The sequence below is a fragment of the Gobio gobio genome, assembly GCF_949357685.1.
Source record: "Gobio gobio genome assembly, chromosome: 1".
NCBI lineage: Eukaryota > Metazoa > Chordata > Actinopteri > Cypriniformes > Gobionidae > Gobio > Gobio gobio.
Genome location: NC_137097.1, coordinates 45018636 through 45038445, shown reverse-complemented (window position 1 = coordinate 45038445; position 19810 = coordinate 45018636). Strand labels below are relative to the sequence as shown.

At 35.7% G+C, this 19810-nt stretch overlaps 1 protein-coding gene across 3 annotated transcripts; it reads right to left on the bottom strand.

Moving 5' to 3' along the window:
* Nucleotides 1-1391: 1391 nt before the first annotated feature.
* Nucleotides 1392-16520, bottom strand: itga2b (integrin, alpha 2b). Of its 3 annotated transcripts, none has more exons than XM_079823372.1 (30): nt 16283-16520; nt 14471-14601; nt 14243-14340; nt 13687-13846; nt 13485-13534; nt 13309-13354; nt 12971-13093; nt 12324-12368; nt 12144-12187; nt 11970-12032; nt 10676-10728; nt 10365-10576; nt 9070-9255; nt 8361-8406; nt 7860-7967; nt 7487-7542; nt 6688-6839; nt 6236-6340; nt 6086-6153; nt 5852-5999; nt 5026-5118; nt 4842-4921; nt 4578-4658; nt 3898-4003; nt 3656-3808; nt 3208-3321; nt 2505-2621; nt 2304-2405; nt 2105-2227; nt 1392-1974 (listed from the first exon to the last, which is right to left on the bottom strand). In XM_079823372.1, the coding sequence occupies exons 1-30, from the start codon at nt 16456-16458 to the stop codon at nt 1873-1875; spliced, it is 3141 nt and encodes a 1046-aa protein (XP_079679498.1). In that variant the 5' UTR covers nt 16459-16520; the 3' UTR covers nt 1392-1872. The 3 variants fall into 3 exon arrangements, with proteins under 3 accessions (XP_079679498.1, XP_079679500.1, XP_079679499.1); XM_079823374.1 differs by having other exon boundaries at nt 9070-9132; XM_079823373.1 differs by having other exon boundaries at nt 13687-13804; nt 16283-16478.
* Nucleotides 16521-19810: the final 3290 nt, after the last annotated feature.

Genomic DNA, 19810 nt, shown 5'->3' with positions numbered 1-19810 from the left:
TGCTTTTTACTTGCCTTTATTTACATAGCCTATTATGTGACCTTGAAGGAATCCAAAAGTAATCAGATTACATTACTTTTCATATTAGCCACCTCATAAAATACGTACGGCTTGGTCGTGAGATAGTGACGGATTATATCTGCAATCTCCAGGGATATAACCGTGATCCGCATCGCTACTGTCAATATAACGTTATGTCAAAATACTCACTTTTAAGTGAAACCACTGTAATCCTGATAGTATTCTGTAATCTGTAATTTGATTACGTTGTTTTTTTTTAAAGTAACTGTAACAAATGATTTACCAGATTTATGTACACTGCTATTTCAGATAGCCTATTTGAACCAGCATTTTACAAAGGGCATTCTGGGGTTGAGCGTGTGGCGCTGAGCGGAATGAGCTTTAGAAATGAACGGAATCTCCAGAAAGGCGCTCTCCACTCTGGAGGAAAAATTACCGCTCTTTCTACACATTCTTTGTACTCACACCGCAATGGTCACAATATGACGTCAAACTCCGTGCGTATGTTTTAAAAACATAATTCAACATATAAATAATACTTTTTAATTGGCACTTAAAGTGTATTACAAATAAATTACTAAATGCTAAAAATAAATAAATGAACACAAATTTGCATTGCATTTGCAATCCTGTGAAACCAGGGGGTGCTTATCAGCCCCAGCACCCCTACTTCCCGCGCCCCTGCCGTTACATGTATTCCGTTACTCCCCTACCCCGCACACAGGTTATGTGGTTTTTATTCGTATTACTTCTACTTTGTTCACAATATTTTGCCTCACTGGTAATGTAAATGTACTCACACCCTGAAACTTTGAACATAAAAACTCAAGCACTATGCTGCCTTCATGTGTTATCCGAAATATTGTAAATAGCTTTCTAGTTAAAAAAAATAGGGCATGAATGCCCTCTCAAGTCAAGCTTGTGAATATGATGAGCAAAAAATGTAATAATAAGCATATTCAACAAATTCTTCATAATAAAACATATAACGTTCCTAAAGGCAAATTTTACTGGGCATCTCTTATTGAGTTTATAAACTGGAAGGAAGACTGGTTGTTACCTCACAAGTATTGCATTTCCAATAAGACTAAAGAAGTTCATTTTAAGATCTTGCATAAGATATATCCTGTGAATGATACTCGGGCAAAATTTATGGATGTTGACAGTTCTTGCTCATTTTGTGGGAATAAGGATGAAACACTGATCCATTTATTTTTCCAATGTGAAAACTCAAAACTTGTATCTTGTATCTTCATATAGGTAAGCATCTTGGTTCTTCCAAATCCTTTCAGTTAAAATATATGACATGTTACTATAAAGGTACAACTATCTTCATTGAATTACATTAAAACATTTTTTTTTATTTTGTTTGGAAAGTTTTTTATTTATAAGCAAAAATTCTCCAACTCGCAGCCTACTCTTTCACATTTCTTAATTTAAATTGATGCATTTCTCAAATCTCTTAGGTTGGTTAAAAATAAGAAAAGTGACAGAATCTTGAAATATTATGTTTTTTTTTTTTTTTTGATAATTCCACTGATGCATAATTGTTTCCTCTGTGTGTGTTTATAGTATTATCTTTCTTTTTTTCTTTCTTTCCTTCTTGTTGTGTTTGTGAAACTTTACACGATGATTTGATATAATTTCATTCCTGTAGAAGTTCTATCTGTTCTGTCCTTTATGTCAGTTTTACTGTTCAATGCATAATAATAATAATACAAAAATTTAAATAAAAAATATACATATAAAAAATGTATTTTACATGCCATGATACATGTTTAATAAAATTCCAGAAAGTAAAGAATATAATATAGCAAACAAACTTTAAAAAGCTTTAAAACATCATAAATCTCAGGATTTGCAGTCTGACATCTCGTTCTGGTCCCCGCTCAGTTGCTGTGTCTCATCACCATCATCTTCACATGGAGGACGGTTACGCGTGAAAAATCCCACCTTAAAACAAGGTTGTATGTTAGCATGGATGGAGATTTATGTGGTATCACCTTTGTGCTTGTTTTACAGTGATATGCTTTGTTTGTTGTTGTAGACAAAGCACCCTCTGCTGTTCAACATATGGAAGTACCTTCCAGAAGATAGTGCTCAAGGCAGCCAGTAACAGGAGTCCAGCGACGACTGACACTACTATCCACCACACAGGAACCTCCTCTTGTCCATCTGGGCGTCTCCATACTATATTTGTATGTGTCTAGATAGATTTTATAAGGAGGTTTGAGAGGAGTTGCATATATTACGTGATACAACCCAAAGAACTGACGGCTCACCTGTGCTTTTCCTCTGGGCAGGACAACTGGCTGGATTTTTGAGGGCACACCTGTCACCTCATAGTGAGCCACGGAGTGAAGAACGTAATTTACATATGGTCTCTGAGCAGAGAACCGAGATACAAACAGGGAGAGAAAGAGGGATGTATATTAGACAACTTCTTAAAATGTTTAGAGATTGATCTTTAAAGTTTGGCGCACCTTTATGAAGGTCTGTACCCACAGCCTGCTCATCACTCTTACAATGGCTCTCTCATCTCTCTGGAGTCCCACAGCCTCACACTCAAACTGAAGACATTGGTCACTACTAGAGCAGTTCTGCACAGGGAGAGATATAAAACAAAAATGGTCTGTGACATCACATCACCCTCTACTGGTAAAGAAGAAAATAAATAAATAAAATAAAATAAAACACTACAGTACAAAAGTCTGGGTTCCATTTTATTCATAATTTTATCCAGTAAGGATGCATTAAATTACACAAAAGAGACAGTAAAATTTTTTTCATTGTTACAAAAAAATCTATTTCAAATATATGCTGTTCTTGTGAACTTTCTATTCATCAAAGAATCCTGAAAAAAACAAAACATAGATTGTTGATTATCCTATTATAAGGAATGCCTCTTGAGCAGCAAATCAGCATATTAGAATGACTTCTGAAGGATCATGTGACACTGAAGACTGGAACATATTTATAATATATTACAATAGAAAACAGTTATTTTAAATTGTAATACTATATCACAATATTAATGTTTTACTCTATATTTGATTATATACTGCAAATGCAGCCTTGGTGAGTATAAAAGATGCCTTTCAAAAACATTTAAAAAAATATACTACTCCAAATTTTTGAACAGTAGTGTATTTATTGTAAATATATATATAATAGAAGGTTCTGTACCACATGGACTGCATGTTGCCACTCCTGCTTGTATTCTGTTTTTTGCGACAGGTCGCGTTTGTTGAAATGATGAACGTGGCCTACGGTGACATTGGAAGACTCCAGCTTCACTAACTGTGATAAATAGGTCAGGAATGGTTATTTCCATTGAATAAACGGTATTACACTTTTACACTTACAAAAATGTACCATAATTATTTGTGCATGATACCATGGTTATGCCACAGTAGCTTGCAGTGACATGTAGATACCAATGTATATGAATATGATTATTAAATGGTATGCATGAATGTACATGGTAACACTGTGCCATAGTACTACCGTACATTGTTGTTTATATGCTTTTTCAATAGTATAATAAAATGTGTTAAGATTATATTTACAGACAAATGCAGACTTATTCAGAGGGTTTAGTTTCAAAATCATAGTCAGTAGAGGGCACTCTCACCCCATGTGGGTCGATGTTGGAGTAGTCTGTTTGACAGGAGATGAGCTCTTGGGAGGCATTAGCAAACACATACAGCAGATAGGACTCATTTTGTGAAACAGGAAACTCCAATGTAAGCTTTGCATTGACTGGACTGGGGCCCATGTTCCTTAACTGAGACAGGAAAATTGAAACTTGTGCATAAGTATGGTAAAACCGCTGAAGGGAAGGTGTTAACAATAATCCTAGACTGAGCATATTACCTCATATACATGCTCTACGAGTGGGCCTACTTCATTCAAGTCTTCTGGATAATCCTTTGGCTCCCATTTAGCAATAGGCAGGACACAGTCAACAGGAGAAGAGACTCTGTAATTAATTCAAGAAATGGTCATTCAAACCAAACCTGTTTTAGTTTCAGAATAGTATAGAAAGAATATTCAAAAAGAAAATTTTGCAACTATAGTGAAAAATGTTATACATTTTATGTTATATATATACTCGTTCAAGAGTTTGGAAGTTTTTTAAAGTCTCCTATGCTCACCCTGCGTTTATTAGATAAAAAATACAGTAAAAACAGCAATATTGTGAAATATTATTATAATTTAAAATAACGTTTCCTATTTTAATATATTTTAAAATGCATTTCTTCCTGTGATGGCAAAGCAACCATTACTTCAGTCTTCAGTGTCACATGATCCTTCAGAAATCAAAATTAAATGCTGCTTAATATTTTTGGGGAAACTGATACATTTTTATTTGACATTATTCTTTGATAAATAGAAAGTAAAGTTAAAAAAAACCCAGCACATATATATTGTAATTTTGTATATAAAATATAAATATTATATGGCTTTGATCAAATCAGCATCTCACTTCCGTTTCATACTTTTTTGAAATGGGGGGAAACAAAATGATATGAGAAAATTACAGTAGAACTAACCCACGCATCTCCAGGGAAGCTGCAGCACTAACATTAACCTGCAATTGGACCAGGTTGCTGTCTGGTTTCTGACTGTTCTTACTGAAAACAATAAGAGAGATCAAGAAGTAGAAATGGAAGATAATGATCATTGTCAGCATGGGCAAAATGTACCAGAAAGTGATTGTTATGAAGCAGACAAGCTACCAAAAAAATACTTTTTTTTAATTTTTTTTTTTTTTGCTAATGCACAGATGGTTTGTGTGTGTGTATGGATGTTCACACCTTCGTATTTGCATTTGGAATGTGATGTGGTTCTCCACTTGTTCCAGACCACCCATGCTGAAGTAAAGACCTGCTTTCAGCTAAATGAGAGAAAATAATAGAGAGCAAAATGTTCTACAACAGGCTCATCACTAATGGTCAAATCATCTGAGGTGGGTTATTATGTTGATTATATCAGTCTGACCTGATTTCCACCCTCCATGGGGTTTCCCAGATCACAAACCACAATGACTGAGCCGTTCTCCTTCTTTTGACCGCACACCAACTGACTGAAGTCCTGCACAACACATGCATAACACATTTTTCACCTTATGTGACACAACCTGGCAATAATGCTACTATTCACATGGACATAAAATAAACATGCTGACCCGAAAGGGGACCGTCGGATATAATTTCTTAGGCTTGATCTAGTTGTCTGGCCAGTGGAAGACAGTTTAATAAAAACACGATCTGTTTGGAGATCTTGTTTTTGTGAAGACTATACCGACAGATGTACCAAGTTCAGGCGAACCTTGTACCAGTGTTGTTATTGTTAACTAAATCTATGTAAAATGGGTTTCGTTTATTGAAATAAAGATGAAATAAAAGACATTTTAAATAGAAGATGAAAGTCTTAAACTTAATTTAAAACTAACAAAATTAGAAATGTTGCTTTGGCAACTAACTGAAATAAATAAGTTTACATTGAAATAATAACGTTACTAAACCCACAACTGATTTAAAATAAAGCTAAATAGAAAGGAAAACAAAAACATATAAGAATGACATCAAATTACAACAACAACAACAAAAAACCTCCCTTAAAATTTAAATGAAAACTGAAAATATAAAAATTAAAGCTAAGTATGGAAAAAATACAGTGGAAGCAGAAGAAAGAAATCCATACAATTTTAGAACAACTTGAGGGTGAGTAACTGACAGAATTTTCATTTTTAGGTGAACTATCCTTAATGTTCTGTAGCTTGTGATTCTGTCAACAACAAACAGAAAAATGACTAAACTCTCACCTCCCGGTTGCTCACAACACCCTGATAGTGTGTGTGTGCTGGCGGGCTGATATATAGCTCAGTCTCATAAGCTCCCTCTCCCTGATTTTCAGCCTCGATAATCAGCAGCGCTGGATTCTCATCGCCGATCAGGATTGGTTCTGTTGACCTGTTTTAGATAAATGTTTACTTAAGATAAATGTCTGTAATGCTTTCATGTCTATAACTCATATTGTAGCTAACAGAGGAACTTACGCCACTGCTTTCAGCTTCAGGTCTGGAATACAGATGTTATCATGACCACAGTTTAGTATTATCCGTGTCTAGACACAACAAAACATTTCAACTGATTAATGTTAATGAATATGTGCTATTGTAACAAAAAAGGTATGGTCCAGCATTCACCTGTCCAACAGCGACACTTTGTCCATACAGCACTGCATCTTGGGAGTCAGCCAGGCTGTAGTTCACCGAGAAGAAGATTGGACTTAGCTTGTCCTTAAACTCAGACTTAAAAGAAAAGGATTGAGATGAATGATCACTCATGGAAAACACTGCAATATTAACATCTTATAACATTTTACATGACAAAAAAAGGATCATTGAGAGAATTTGATTGCAGAGATCACATGAATGACCCCTTTGCAGCTGCTCGAGCACAAAAGCATTTTTGTTTTCATCTTTTATTGGTACTAACTAGATCTAATTTATGTGTGTATAGTTTTTTTACTCTCAAAAGCACTTAGAACATTCAGTGTTCGGCAACATGAAGGTCACAGGACTTCTTTATCCACAGGTCACATTTCCAGCGTATCAACATTTTGAATAAAAAAATAGCTGAAGATGATGAAACACACCAGTAGGTAGGCCGTGAAATTTCTACAGACATCTCCTGAGTTTCTTTCCACCGAGAGTTGGAAGTAAGTGTATGGCTGGTTGGAGTCCAATAGGATGGTTCGTCTGGCCATGCTCTGCTTCTTTCTGTCCAGCTGAAGCTCTGTGTTGAGCACTAGAGGAAATATTTTTCAAACAGCTGAAACCCCTGTAGGGCCTGTACAATACATGTATGTACAATAAGTGGAATTCAAAACTTTAATAAAGGCTAGTTCACACCAAGGACGCTAAAACGGTGAAGATATAGTTTTAGAAATAGTGAATAGCAGAGTTCAAACCACAACTATTTAATGGCACTGAGAAACAATATCATTGGAATCACTTTCAGAACGATTTTTTCCTGCTGATGGATGACAAAAACATTGACAGTTAATCAGAATCCATCCAACTTTAAAGAGCTTTAGCATTTAAAGCTGCAGACAACAGAACTGCAGAGCATGCTTATAATAAACAGAACTAAATTGTTAGGTGTGGATGCTAATATAGTTATAGTTATATACATATAGTTATAGTTATCATTATTGGTGTGAACAGGACTCAAGTCAACTGGGCTATTGATCCAGAACACATTATTGCATCCCATTGCATTTTTAATTTTAGGTTTATTTAAACATGCGCTAGCTTGCTTCAGGACACTTGCATTCTGTCCCTTGGATCTTAAAACGAAGTTAGGCAGTTGCATCCTTAATGGAAAGCTTGATGAATAAGGGACGTTTATTATCACGGTCTGTTTATAACTAAATTATTTAATGGATTACATACCTATCTCCTCTGGAATTCTGTGTCCAGATACACTGATGCATGCCATAATTATAAAGCTATGGAAAAAGAGAAAACATGTGGAGAAGATAGATATTCTATAGAAGTACAACAACCATGTAGGTTGGTATTCAAAGCATGCAGAAAATATGGATTACATCTCTGATCAATGGAAGTCCTTGATGCATTGTGATCGTGCATTACTCCTAAAAAAGGATGTGGGTGTATCAATAGCTCACTGTACCATTCCCGACACAAACTCTTTTAATCTTTGAGAAGCTTTTTATAGCTGACTAATCAAACATTTTGAATGCCAGCCACTTAAATCATGATTACACAGTAAAGCTGTCTCTTGTACTAAGTTCAGAAGCATTACCAAGTAATGAAGGTGCTGCTCTGGTGGTGTTGACAGAATTTGTCTTCGGGGTTCAAAAGTTCAGGGAAGAATGAGAGTCGAGCTTGTGTCCTCACTACAGCCTGTGCTCTGATAAAGTAAAAACACGTTAGTGATCCAACACACAGAATCATAGTTCAGATAAGTGGTTCTCAAATGGTGGGACATACGACCCAGGAAAAACTGCTTAATTCAAATAATAATTAATTAAAGAATATTATTATTAAAGATATTTTTGATTTTTATCTATAAACCCTAAAGATTAAAGGATAAAAGGCAATTTTTTGGTTTATTTTCTTATGGTACGTGTAATTTTGCCACTGTGTTAAGTCACCATTTGATGTCAAATGAAAATTCCAGGTCCTGAAGCAAAACCAGTTGAGAACCTCTGGTTGAGACAAATATACTGAAAAGGACTTAGCATATATGGCCATTTGATTACAATAAAGAATTTAGTGGTGTTTGCAGTAAATAATTTAGCACCTGTAGGTTGCCACTTTGCTCACACCCCAAGCACCAATGATGAGATCTAAAGGGGAAAAAACAAAGCCTATTATATGCCTTGAAATTTAGAAATCTCTCTAGAAAACATCACCAAGCGAGTAAAACAGTGATTGAGGTACAAGACAGCCATGTTAAACTGGAGGAAAAGAAGTGTGGGGACTAATTTGTCTGTGATAAGTGACCTAAGAGCGCCAAGAGTCCCTCTTAAGAGCTTTAGGTGGTCTCAAAAAGTATTGGCATGTCCACACTCGACCCCAGTGTCAGAGCCCCTTTCCATTTATATCTGTACTAAGAGGGCTGCAGTACTGACTGAAGCATTCCTGTCTCCCAGACAGCTCTTTACTCCTCCCAAGGGATTGTGGGAAAGGGTTGTTTGTTGAGATTGTTCTCAACAGACATTCAAACTTTGAGAACAGTCTCTAAAGCTTTTGTTGGCTCTACCATCCGGTTATTTGAGGGTTTTGTACTCCAAGCATGACTAATAGATGGCTATAAGGGGTTGTTGGGAAGGTTATGGTATTTTGATGCAGTGACCCAGCTTCAAAAGGAGATTCATAGAAACAAAGTGTTTACATACTTTTAAGGCCATTTCAATGCAACTCATTGTATTGTTTATTGGTCCAATTTTGTGTTCCAGAGAAGAAATAATAAATGAATGTTTTTCAAATATTTTCAATATATCACATACCTGGATATCCATTATCATCAATATCTGTCCCTCCTCTCATGCTGAAGCCAAACATTGGAGGATCTGTGAGGGTGTGAAACGGGCTCTCAATGACTTGTACACACTGGTTGGTCAAACCATCACTCTGACCCAGGTAAATAAACACTTGACCCCCTTCACCAGAGCCAGGTGACCCCACAGCTACATCTGAGAATAAAGGAATATTAAATCACGTTTGCAGTTTATTTGTATTAAAAGGCTCAATAATTATACAATCGTCCATCTTAATTATTATTATTATTTTTTTATTAAAAGGAAAAACATTAAATGCCACTTGTTAACTGGTTTAACTGTTACCATACTATACTGCAATTTTACTTACCAGACTGTATTTTTTTGAAAGTAAAAAGCACAAATTACCTTATCATTAACAGTGGAAATCTGTATTTTATTTAACAAGACAATACCATGTGCTTTTATAATAAAATATTGTTAAGATGGTGTTATTTATACACTAAGTTTGGGGTCAGAAAATGTAAAACTTTATTCACAGCTTTGCTATAATTAACTATTCATAACTTTTTTTATTGTAATAATGTTTCATAATATTAAAAAAAAAATCTCTCTCAATCATATACATACTTTTTTTTTAAACGTTAATAAAATTCAACCAATCCCAACATTTTGAATGGTATAGTTCAAGTAAAAGGTATAGAACTGTAAAAGGATGTTGCCAGAAGCTAAATACATATGCTTTATTTCCCTTCCCATGATACCTGAAACTTTGTCATCATACTATTATGTTGTGAACAGAATCTTTTTACAGTGTAATCTCATGGCAATGTTTATCTTAAGATAAGCACTGTAACTCTGCATGAACGATAAGCGCTGTAACTCTGCATGAATCTGAATTATACTGTCACAGCTGAAGAACACCTGACCCATTTAGGTCAAATCACTTTCAGATGCTGCTTTCATAACTGAGAAAAATGAGATGGCTCAGCTCCTGCTGTTATTAAGTAACAATATTCAGTTGATTATAACTAGAGTTTTTTTTTTCTTTTTTTCTGAGGGTGATGAATGCATTTTTGTATAACAGCAACCACAGTGCCTAATTTAACACATTACCATCTGTAAAGATCAATGCCTGGGGCAACTGCCAGATTTCCCCTCTGATTCATACTCTGTCTAGATTAGCATTTGGCTGTTCATTTTGATCTTGTACTTATACACAGATGGTTTGTGCTTAGAATTATCAATTAAACATTACACGTTTCACATTAAATACTACTTTGTAATGTCAGAGTAGTCCTCACCATTAAACCCATCATGGTCGATGTCTCCCAAAGGGGCTATGGCGCTGCCAAAACGGCCATAGGCATATGTCCCTGTCAGCATCTGGTTGGGCCTGGAGGAGAAGGAGAAGTCCTTTCTTTGCAGGTAAACATATACTTGTCCCACTTCTCGAAATTTCTGAGTAGACAGCTGCTCCATAAAAAGTGGCGCTCCAATCAGGATGTCGTCCAACCTGATGACCACAGAGGGGATATAATTAATCTAAAAAAACCTTCAATAAATTCTCATGAACTTCCAGAAAAAGAAATTGGTCTCTGCAGGAATCATTTACCCATCTCTGTTGATATCTGTTACTGCCACAGAATGCCCAAAATAAGATGCTATCTACAGAAGACAAGACAAAATTAAAAGTATTTTATGCTCACCCAGTCTATAATTATATGATCAAAACTACAGTAAAAACAATACTATTGTGAAATATTATTTCAATTCAGTGATTACAAAGCTGAATTTTTAGCATCATTGCTCTAGTCTTAAGTGTCACATGATCCTTCAGAAATCAATGATGATTTGATGCTCAAGAAACATTTCTTATTATTATCAATGTTGAATTGAAATTTTTTTTTGTGACTGTGATACTTTTTGTACAGAATTCTTTGATGAATAGAAAGTTCAAAAGAACAGCATTTATTTGATTTCTTTTTATGTATAGCCTATCTTACTGACTTCAAAACTTTGATTGGTAGTGTATAATAAAAAACATTTAAACAATATTTTACCATAAAAGACAATGTATTGTCTTGTTAAATATAATGATTTTTACTGCAAATTATAAGATCATTTATACTCTTTACTGTCAAAAATACAAACAGTCAAACCAACATTTATTTTATCACATTATCACAGTTTATTCACTGTAGTTTAGAAAATGGTAATGAAATATGACAAACTTAAACAGTGTCAGAACACATTAATCTATAATGTCAGATAACTTTGATAGAAAGGTATGGAATGGATTACAATCAACCAATCAGCTGTCAGATGTTAAATTTAAGTACAGAATTAGGTCAACCAATAACCAAGCAACGCTTCATTTTGTTCAGTCTGTGGTGTAAAAGGTCACATTAGCAATTAAAGAAAAAACACTTAAGCAAATCATGGTCAGGCCAAAGTGTCTGAATAATAATTCCCAATTTTTTTTTAATCAATATTACTGGTAGGCCACTGTATGAATAATTGTTGGGTATAATATATCACAGTTTACTTTATTTAGCTATCCTCACTTACATAAATTAACTATAGTGTCCTGCACCCACTAGTAAAACATTTTATCTGTGTCTGAATAATTTTTGGTTTGACTGTAATTTTACAGTATAGTAAGTCCAGTAAAATTACATGTACATGTAAAATTACATGTCTAATACATTATAAAAGTCTTTAATGTCACTTTTGATAAATGTAATACATCCTTGCTAAATTAAAGTATTAATAATAAAAAAATAAAATAAAATAAAAACTGGCCCCAAACATTTGAACCTTAGTGTAAGCCTATAATAGACAGAACATTTCACTGGTTCATATCCTGTATATTACAAATCAAATTTAACGACAGAAACAAGTTTAACCTGGGTGCCACTAATCGCCTTCATGATTTGCAGGGGCACTGTAGCTCCGTTTATTATTTTGACCTTAAAAAAGAACAGTACATGAACATGACTGATTAGTTTCATAATCGTGTAACTGTGCAAGAGCATAATTGGAGTGCATAATAATCTGCATAACAGTGTAAGAGCACTTACAGAGCCTGCAGTGTGCAGATCGTTTGGGACGCCAACAACATAATCTGCAATCATTAACAAATAAGAAAAGTCAGAAAAGAAATATTGCTGATAAGAGCTGCAGACCAAACTCATTTCCAAAAGCTGCTGTTTAAATTAAATTCATAAAAATTAAGATAGATTGTCAGTTATGCTTATCACCTTGGATATGGTCTTCATTAAACTGCCCAGCAGCAACGGAGTATCCTATGATGCAGAAAAATGACCAAACCTCATTGGATGTTTCAGATTCATCACTTTATTATTTATTTTTTTATTTTTATTTTACACTCTTAGAAGAAAAGGTTATATGGAACCTTAAAGCCACAATATGTAATTTTTTGCCACTAGAGGTCGCTTATTATTATAACAAATGCGTAGCTTGATGACATGATGAGCTTTTATTATGCCGCAGACGCTTTAGCTTTTTTTTGCGTGCGGTAACACATCGCTGTTTAATCATATTAGATACATTTGAGTGTGTTGTAGTGTTTCTATGGTTTCTACAAAATAAAACCGGAAATTGAGGGTAACCTTGGTATGATGTCATTGATAGGCGACACAGACACGGTCCGTGTCATGGTTAAAATTGTTTATTGATTTGGATTTAAACATTCTTGGAAACATCTGGGATAATTACACAAGTAAACAAAATATATAACATTGTTCTAGTGGTTTTTGGATATTTGAATCCAAAAATCTTACATATTGTGCCTTTAAATGGTTCTGTCAGGTGCTTCATACACCCATCTTTCCTAAGAGTGTAGCTTTTTTGGTGTCTGTTTTCAATGACAGCTGTCACATCATACCTAGATACAGGTCGTAATAGTCACGTCTTTGTGGTGTTTTGGTTTCACCTCTCACTGAGTGCTTGGGAGATAACGTACTGCCACTGCTCATGATGTTTGCAATAGATGCAGTGATGATTTGACCTGAAGTAAAAAGAAAAGCTCAGTGACACCCGCTATAGTCACAGCACTCTTCACAAAGACATATAAACCCCACTGAAAGCGCTCTGTCAATGCACATTTAAAACAAAAACCCTCGTTTCAAATGTTTGAATCACAGTAGTGAAGACAGCCGTGCTCTAGTGGTGACATACTTTGAAAGATTGTCTCCGTTTCATAGCTTTTCAAACATATTTTACCTTGAAAATAATAGCCACCTGGTGCACCAAGTATCACTCTGCCATTCTGTCACAACCAACGCAATACGTTGTTACATGAAAAAAAGAGAAACTGTTTAATAGACAGCCTATTTATTATAGGCCACTGCATATAATGATAAGCAAATACATTCAAATATGTAAACGAAGTAAGGAACCTTTGTGATGTCTGTGGTAAATCCAGCCTCACAATAACGCCTGTCAGGATCTGCAGGGATTTGATTATTGGTTAGAGTGCTTGAAACATTAAGAAACATTAGGCATTTAAGAGTAATATTTGTATTTCAAGTGTATAAACAGAGCTGTAAATCTATAGCAGGTACAGTACTGTATGTGACAGCGGTAAATTCAGTGTCTTACAGCCTCTGGTGTAAATTGACTCTACATATTCTTCCCTGCAGGGGGCGTAGTTTGCCAACTCTCCTGTTTGCATGTTCAAAAGCTGGCAGTTCCCAACGGGTGTATTCATGGCCTCCTCCTTTTCCAAGAGAACGTTCCAGTGGAACATAGGGGCACAGGCCTCATATGAAACATATTAAACTCAATTTGAACTCTGAATTATATGAATTTTGTAGATCTCTATACAGTAAGCAACTGGAGAAGAAACTTAAAAATTCAATGAATGTCCAGCTGGCAATTTAGAGCAAAATAAATAAATAAATTGTTTCAAATGTGTTTTCAAGTTACACTACAAGTTAATCAAAACACGCCAACAACTCCTGTGGATGTTAGCAAATGTTCACATGATAGATTTATCTAATAAAAACGTAAATACTCAAATATTTCCCTCTAAGACAAAACAATACTACTGAAACAAATCCATTTAAAGGTCCCTGAATAATTTGCATACTATGACCAATAATAACAAATTATGCTTAACAAATAACTTTTGCGAGGGCTGTTTGCAGTTACTCACCAATATGTAGTTGTTGTAGGTTCGAACTGAAGCACCCAGCCACTGGTTTGATTTGTGAGCCATTAGAAGCATATTACCAAATGTGATGTTTTCATCACCTATAAAACATTAATTGAAAAAAGAGAAAAGAAACAACAACAACAATGGGTGTGGCAGAATTAACTTTTATATGACCACATTCCATGATACCAAATATTAGGCCTACATACTACAGGATGGTATACTCACCCTTTTGGTCAAAGTTTAAAGTCTGACACGATTCTCCACTTAATGTCCAGGGACACATGAAGACAGAGCCGCCATGAGAGATCCCAGGCTGGCTGGTATTTGCTCTGGGTGCTCCTACCACCACACTTATACTGCAGGGTGGAAACCACGGCATACATAATTAGACTTTTCCAGTTTAAAGGGACAAAAATGCAATTTATCTATGTTCATGATTCACACACACGCACACACACACACACACACACACACACACACACACTCACGCACGCACGCACGCACGCATGCACGCACGCACGTTGGGTTTTCATGTTTTATGGGGACTTTCCATAGGCGTAATGGTTTTTATACCGTACATACCGTATATATTATGTCCCCCTACACTGCCCCTGCCCCTAAACCTACCCATCACAGGAGACATTCTGCATTTTTACATTTTCAAAAAACATCACTTAGTCTGATTTATAAGATGTTTTCCTCATGGGGACCTAAAAATGTCCCCACAAGGACGAGGATTTCGGATATTGCCATCTTTTTGGGGACATTTTACCAGTCCCCCCACACACACACACACACACACACACACACACACACACACACACACACACACACACACACACACACACACACACACACACACACACACACACACACACACACACACACACACACACACACACACACACACACACACACACACACACACACACACACACACACACACACACACACACACACACACACACACACACACACACACACACACACACACACACACACACACACACACACACACACGCACACACAGTTTTAATGGGACTTTTTCATTGACATGTTTTTTAAACTGTATATTATATACCCATCACAGAAAACGTTACGCATTTTTACATTTTCAAAAAACATAATTTCCAAGCCATTTTCCTCATGGGGACCAAAAAATGTGCCATCTTTGTGGGGACATTTTGTCCTCATCTGGAGCCACACACACACACTCTGGTTCAACAGTATTTATTCAGCAGGAATGCATTTAGTTGATCAAAAGTGTCAGTAAAGACATTTATAATGTTACACAAGATTTCTATATCAAATATATGTGTCACAGTGGGGTTCAGATAAAGATGAAGAAAAAGGTTAAAAAGTTACTACAAACAAGAGGTTATATAAACTCAGATAATTCCAATGCAAGAAGGCAACGTAACAGTGTCTACACATAAACAATACCGAACACTGAAGTGAGCACAAAGAGGAACTATGATGATGAGACAATGACAGCTGAGCTCATTAAATGAATAACCGTGACAACAGATAGAGTGGCTGGAAATTGAACAAAGGAACACGTGTGGCTGAAAAAAAATCTATGATAATGAAACAGACAGAACATAAACATGACATAATGTTGGTTGAAATGTATCGAAGTTTCCACTAAAATATTGAGCAGCACGACTGTTTTCAACATTGATAATAATATGCAATTTTCTTTATCCCCAAATCGACATATTAGAATGAAATCTGAAGTTTGGCTGTTGAAAATGTGGCCTTGTCATTACAGGAATAAATTACATTTCGAAATATATATATAAATATACTTTTACTGTTATTTTTTATTTATTTTTACTAATGTTGATCAAATAATTGCAGGCTTGGTGCGCATGAGAGACTTGTTTCAAAAACATAAAATCTTACCAACCCCAAACTTCTGAATGACACTATAATTGTAGCATCAGTATCAAAATATATGGGCAAAGGGCTTAACTGAAGCAGTCTACCAGCTAATTCCTATGCAGAATGTTTGCTGTGCAGGTCAGCACCACTCACCTTTTGCTGTTTGACTGATAAAAGTCCACAGAGAAACCAAAGTAGCTGTCCTCAGGGCCAGAGAAGACAGTGTATTTGTTCAGATCCAGGTTGAAACCACTGATGTGATTTGGATAAATGAGTATGGACAAATACACAGTAAAAAACAGCAGACTGACTTTAAGCCTTTTCTCCATCTTCGTCGTCCAAAGTCGTTCTACACAATTCTCTTTGCCACTAGGAAGAATATAATGTTGTTCTGTCCCTTTGGGAGACGTCGGTACAACCCGTTATACTACTCTGTGGTTATTGGAGTTAATATGACACTTGTGGGTGTCTGTTTCTGATGTGCTTCCTTCAGATAAGATAAGGTACATGTCATGGGTTTCCTGGATGCTCAGTAAGTGTGTTCTGGTATGTATTATTAAGAATTTGCCCTGTTAAATTCATTTAAAAACATCTTCTGTTCGACAAAAAGAAAGAACATTTTCAGAGGTGATAGCAGAGAAGAGACAGAATTGCAAGGAAAAGTTTAGCCTCAGGAAGTCTAACCCTAAGAGACAACACACTTCCAACAAATATAGCTACTCTTCTAATCGTAAAAACGTTATTACATTTTTCAATTGTCTTTAGATCTTTTGCAGATTTGGGTTCGAGTGCACCCTGAAGCAATTCATCCGCTCATTAAATATGAAAAATTGACCTGCTGTTCACCATGCCTTCCAATAAATGTATAAGTTGTTGTTTATCCGTCTAGGTCTCTGGCGGCTGAGTGAATGTCTTTCCTACTCTCTTTATTGTGTCCTACCCCTATAGGGGACATACCTGGTCAGATTAAGTACTGTATGTTTGTTCAAATGTGACTTTATTTCTGTGATTTTCCCAGTGCATGTCAAAAGAAAATGTCATTGTTCTTTCTTTATTCACTATATTAGTTTTATTTCAACAAACAAGATGTATGCATATATTGTTTGAATTAACATTAACCATCCAATTACATTTCGTTTGAAAAAGGGATACACGGACAAGCATTCAATATTTACTTAATGTTTGTTTGATGTCATATGCATTTCCGTTAAGTCCCAAAACCCAAGGCAATCTGTTAATTTCAGCCTAATAACAACAAAATGACAGAAGCTAATAAACAATTACAAGCCCAGAGTGATTTATCTCATTTTCGTACATTGGCTACATTCTGTACTGCACTTCAATTCATTTGACAAAACCTAAGAGGCAGACAGATTGAGATAAGAAACAGTCAAGTGCAAGGAAATGGTGCTTGCACAAGTAGCTGTCAGAGTTATGTTTTCATTCCATGTTTCCCTGTTTGATTGATTCATCCCACTCAACTGTTGTTCATTAATTAACTCATTAGTTCCCTTTGTTTGCTCTGTGTATATAATATAAGCCCTCAGTTTGAGTTAGAATTCTTTTGTCCAGTACACTGTAAAAAAAGAAAAGCTGACATAACTTAAAATTGTAAGGCAACTTGCTGCACAGCGTTTTTGAGCTTACTCAACTTTTACATAAAGTAGTTCACTCAACTCAGTTAATTGAGTAAGGTCACATGACTCCCAATTTAAAGGGTTAGTTCACCCAAAAATGAAAATTCTGTCATTAATTACTCACCCTCATGTCGTTGGACACCCGTCAGACCTCCGTTCATATTCGGAACACAAATGAAGATATTTTAGTTGAAAGCTGATGGCTGAGAAAGGCTTCAGATAGGCCTCCATTGGCATTCAGTACATTGACACTTCCAAGATCCATGAAAGGCACTTAAAACGTTGTTACAAAGTCCATCTCACCACAGTGGCTCTACAATAATTTTACGATGCGACGACAATAGTTTTTGTGCGCAAAAAAAAATCAAAATAACACCTTTATCCAACTTGTTCTCGACTTCCGTGTGTGCCTCCACGACGCATGCGCGAGAATATGACATAGCGCCGGCGTTCGGGAATCCATGAAATACACACTTAAGCCCCATTTTGAGCACTACGCCGAGACCTAAAGCACTATCAATGTAGAATCCAACAGCTTAGACACGCGCGTCTTCCTCTGCTCGTAAACAAATCGCTTCTGGGTCATGTGTCCGAACGCCGGATCTGCGTCATATTCTTGCGCATGCGTCATGGAGGCACACACGGAAGTCGAGAACAAGTTGGATAAAGGTGTTATTTTGATTTTTTTTTGCGCACGAAAACTATTGTCGTCGCATCGTAAAATTATTGTAGAGCAACTGTTGTGAGATGGACATTGTAACGACGTTTTAAGTGCCTTCAATGGATCTTGGAAGTGTCAATGTACTGAATGCAAATGGAGGCCTGTCTGAAGCCTTTCTCAGCCATCAGCTTTCAACTAAAATATCTTCATTTGTGTTCCGAATATGAACGGAGGTCTGACGGGTGTCCAACGACATGAGGGTGAGTAATTAATGACAGAATTTTCATTTTTGGGTGAACTAACCCTTTAAGATCTTTTGTTCAGCTGATTGAGTTTTTATTGTTTTTTTGATTTTGTTAATTAATAATTGATAAATTGTTAATTATTTTATGTCACCATCATGGTGATCAGTGTTTTCTTTAGTTGGGCAGTTTGACGACTTTTTGATGTTAGTGTTTCTCTGGCTCCTGAATAAGAATATAATCATTGTGTAGTGGTTTAATTCACAGTTTTTATGAATGCGTTTAATATGAGCAATATTCTTTTAACTTTGTTTTATTGTGATTCTAGAAAAGATACAGCATGGTTTTAACCAGAAAAGCTGAATAAGGTTTTAAACTGATTGTACATTAAGCACTTTGACCTCCTGTAAGATTTACTCCCACAGATATCAAGAATCAGCCTATGAATCTCAACAATGGTGACATGCTTCATGCCGCAATGCATGCTGGGAGCCATGGATGAGTTTTGCATGATGCTCCCAGAATGCATTGTTAACGCGTTGCAACTTGTATGCTTGTTAACTTGCAATTACAAATCGAATTTACAATTAATAATAGGTTGGTCCAACAATTGTTGAACCAACTTCTTTTCATTGGTTAAGCCAACTTTTTTGCATTTAATTGTCCAGTTAACTAAAACATAATCATTAGCCAAAATTTGTGTTAGTTGGATTGTTTACAGTGTATTGTTTGTGTTAAGTGTGTAGTTTTGACTCATATTCTCCTGCGTGTTCTCTAAAAGACTATTTGCTTATATCTGACTCCTGTGTATTTGACTACAAGTGACAGACGTACACAATAACAGCTAATCTAATACAAAATGAAGCTTATTTTAGCTGAATATGCTGATGCAAAAAAACAAAACAAAACAAAAATACAAACAAAATGATTGCACCATTGGAGCGAGAGATTAGATGCTGTTTGGACCTATTCTGGTTTCATAGGGATCTGAACTCAGAATTACACAACTGCAATCCACCAATCTCAGTTAGTAGGGGATGGTCTAATGATGTGCTAATTTGCTTTAATTAGCAAAGACTTCTAATAAAGACCTTGATGCCTTAAACAATATTGCATGGAGATACAAGGTTTGTTTGAATGA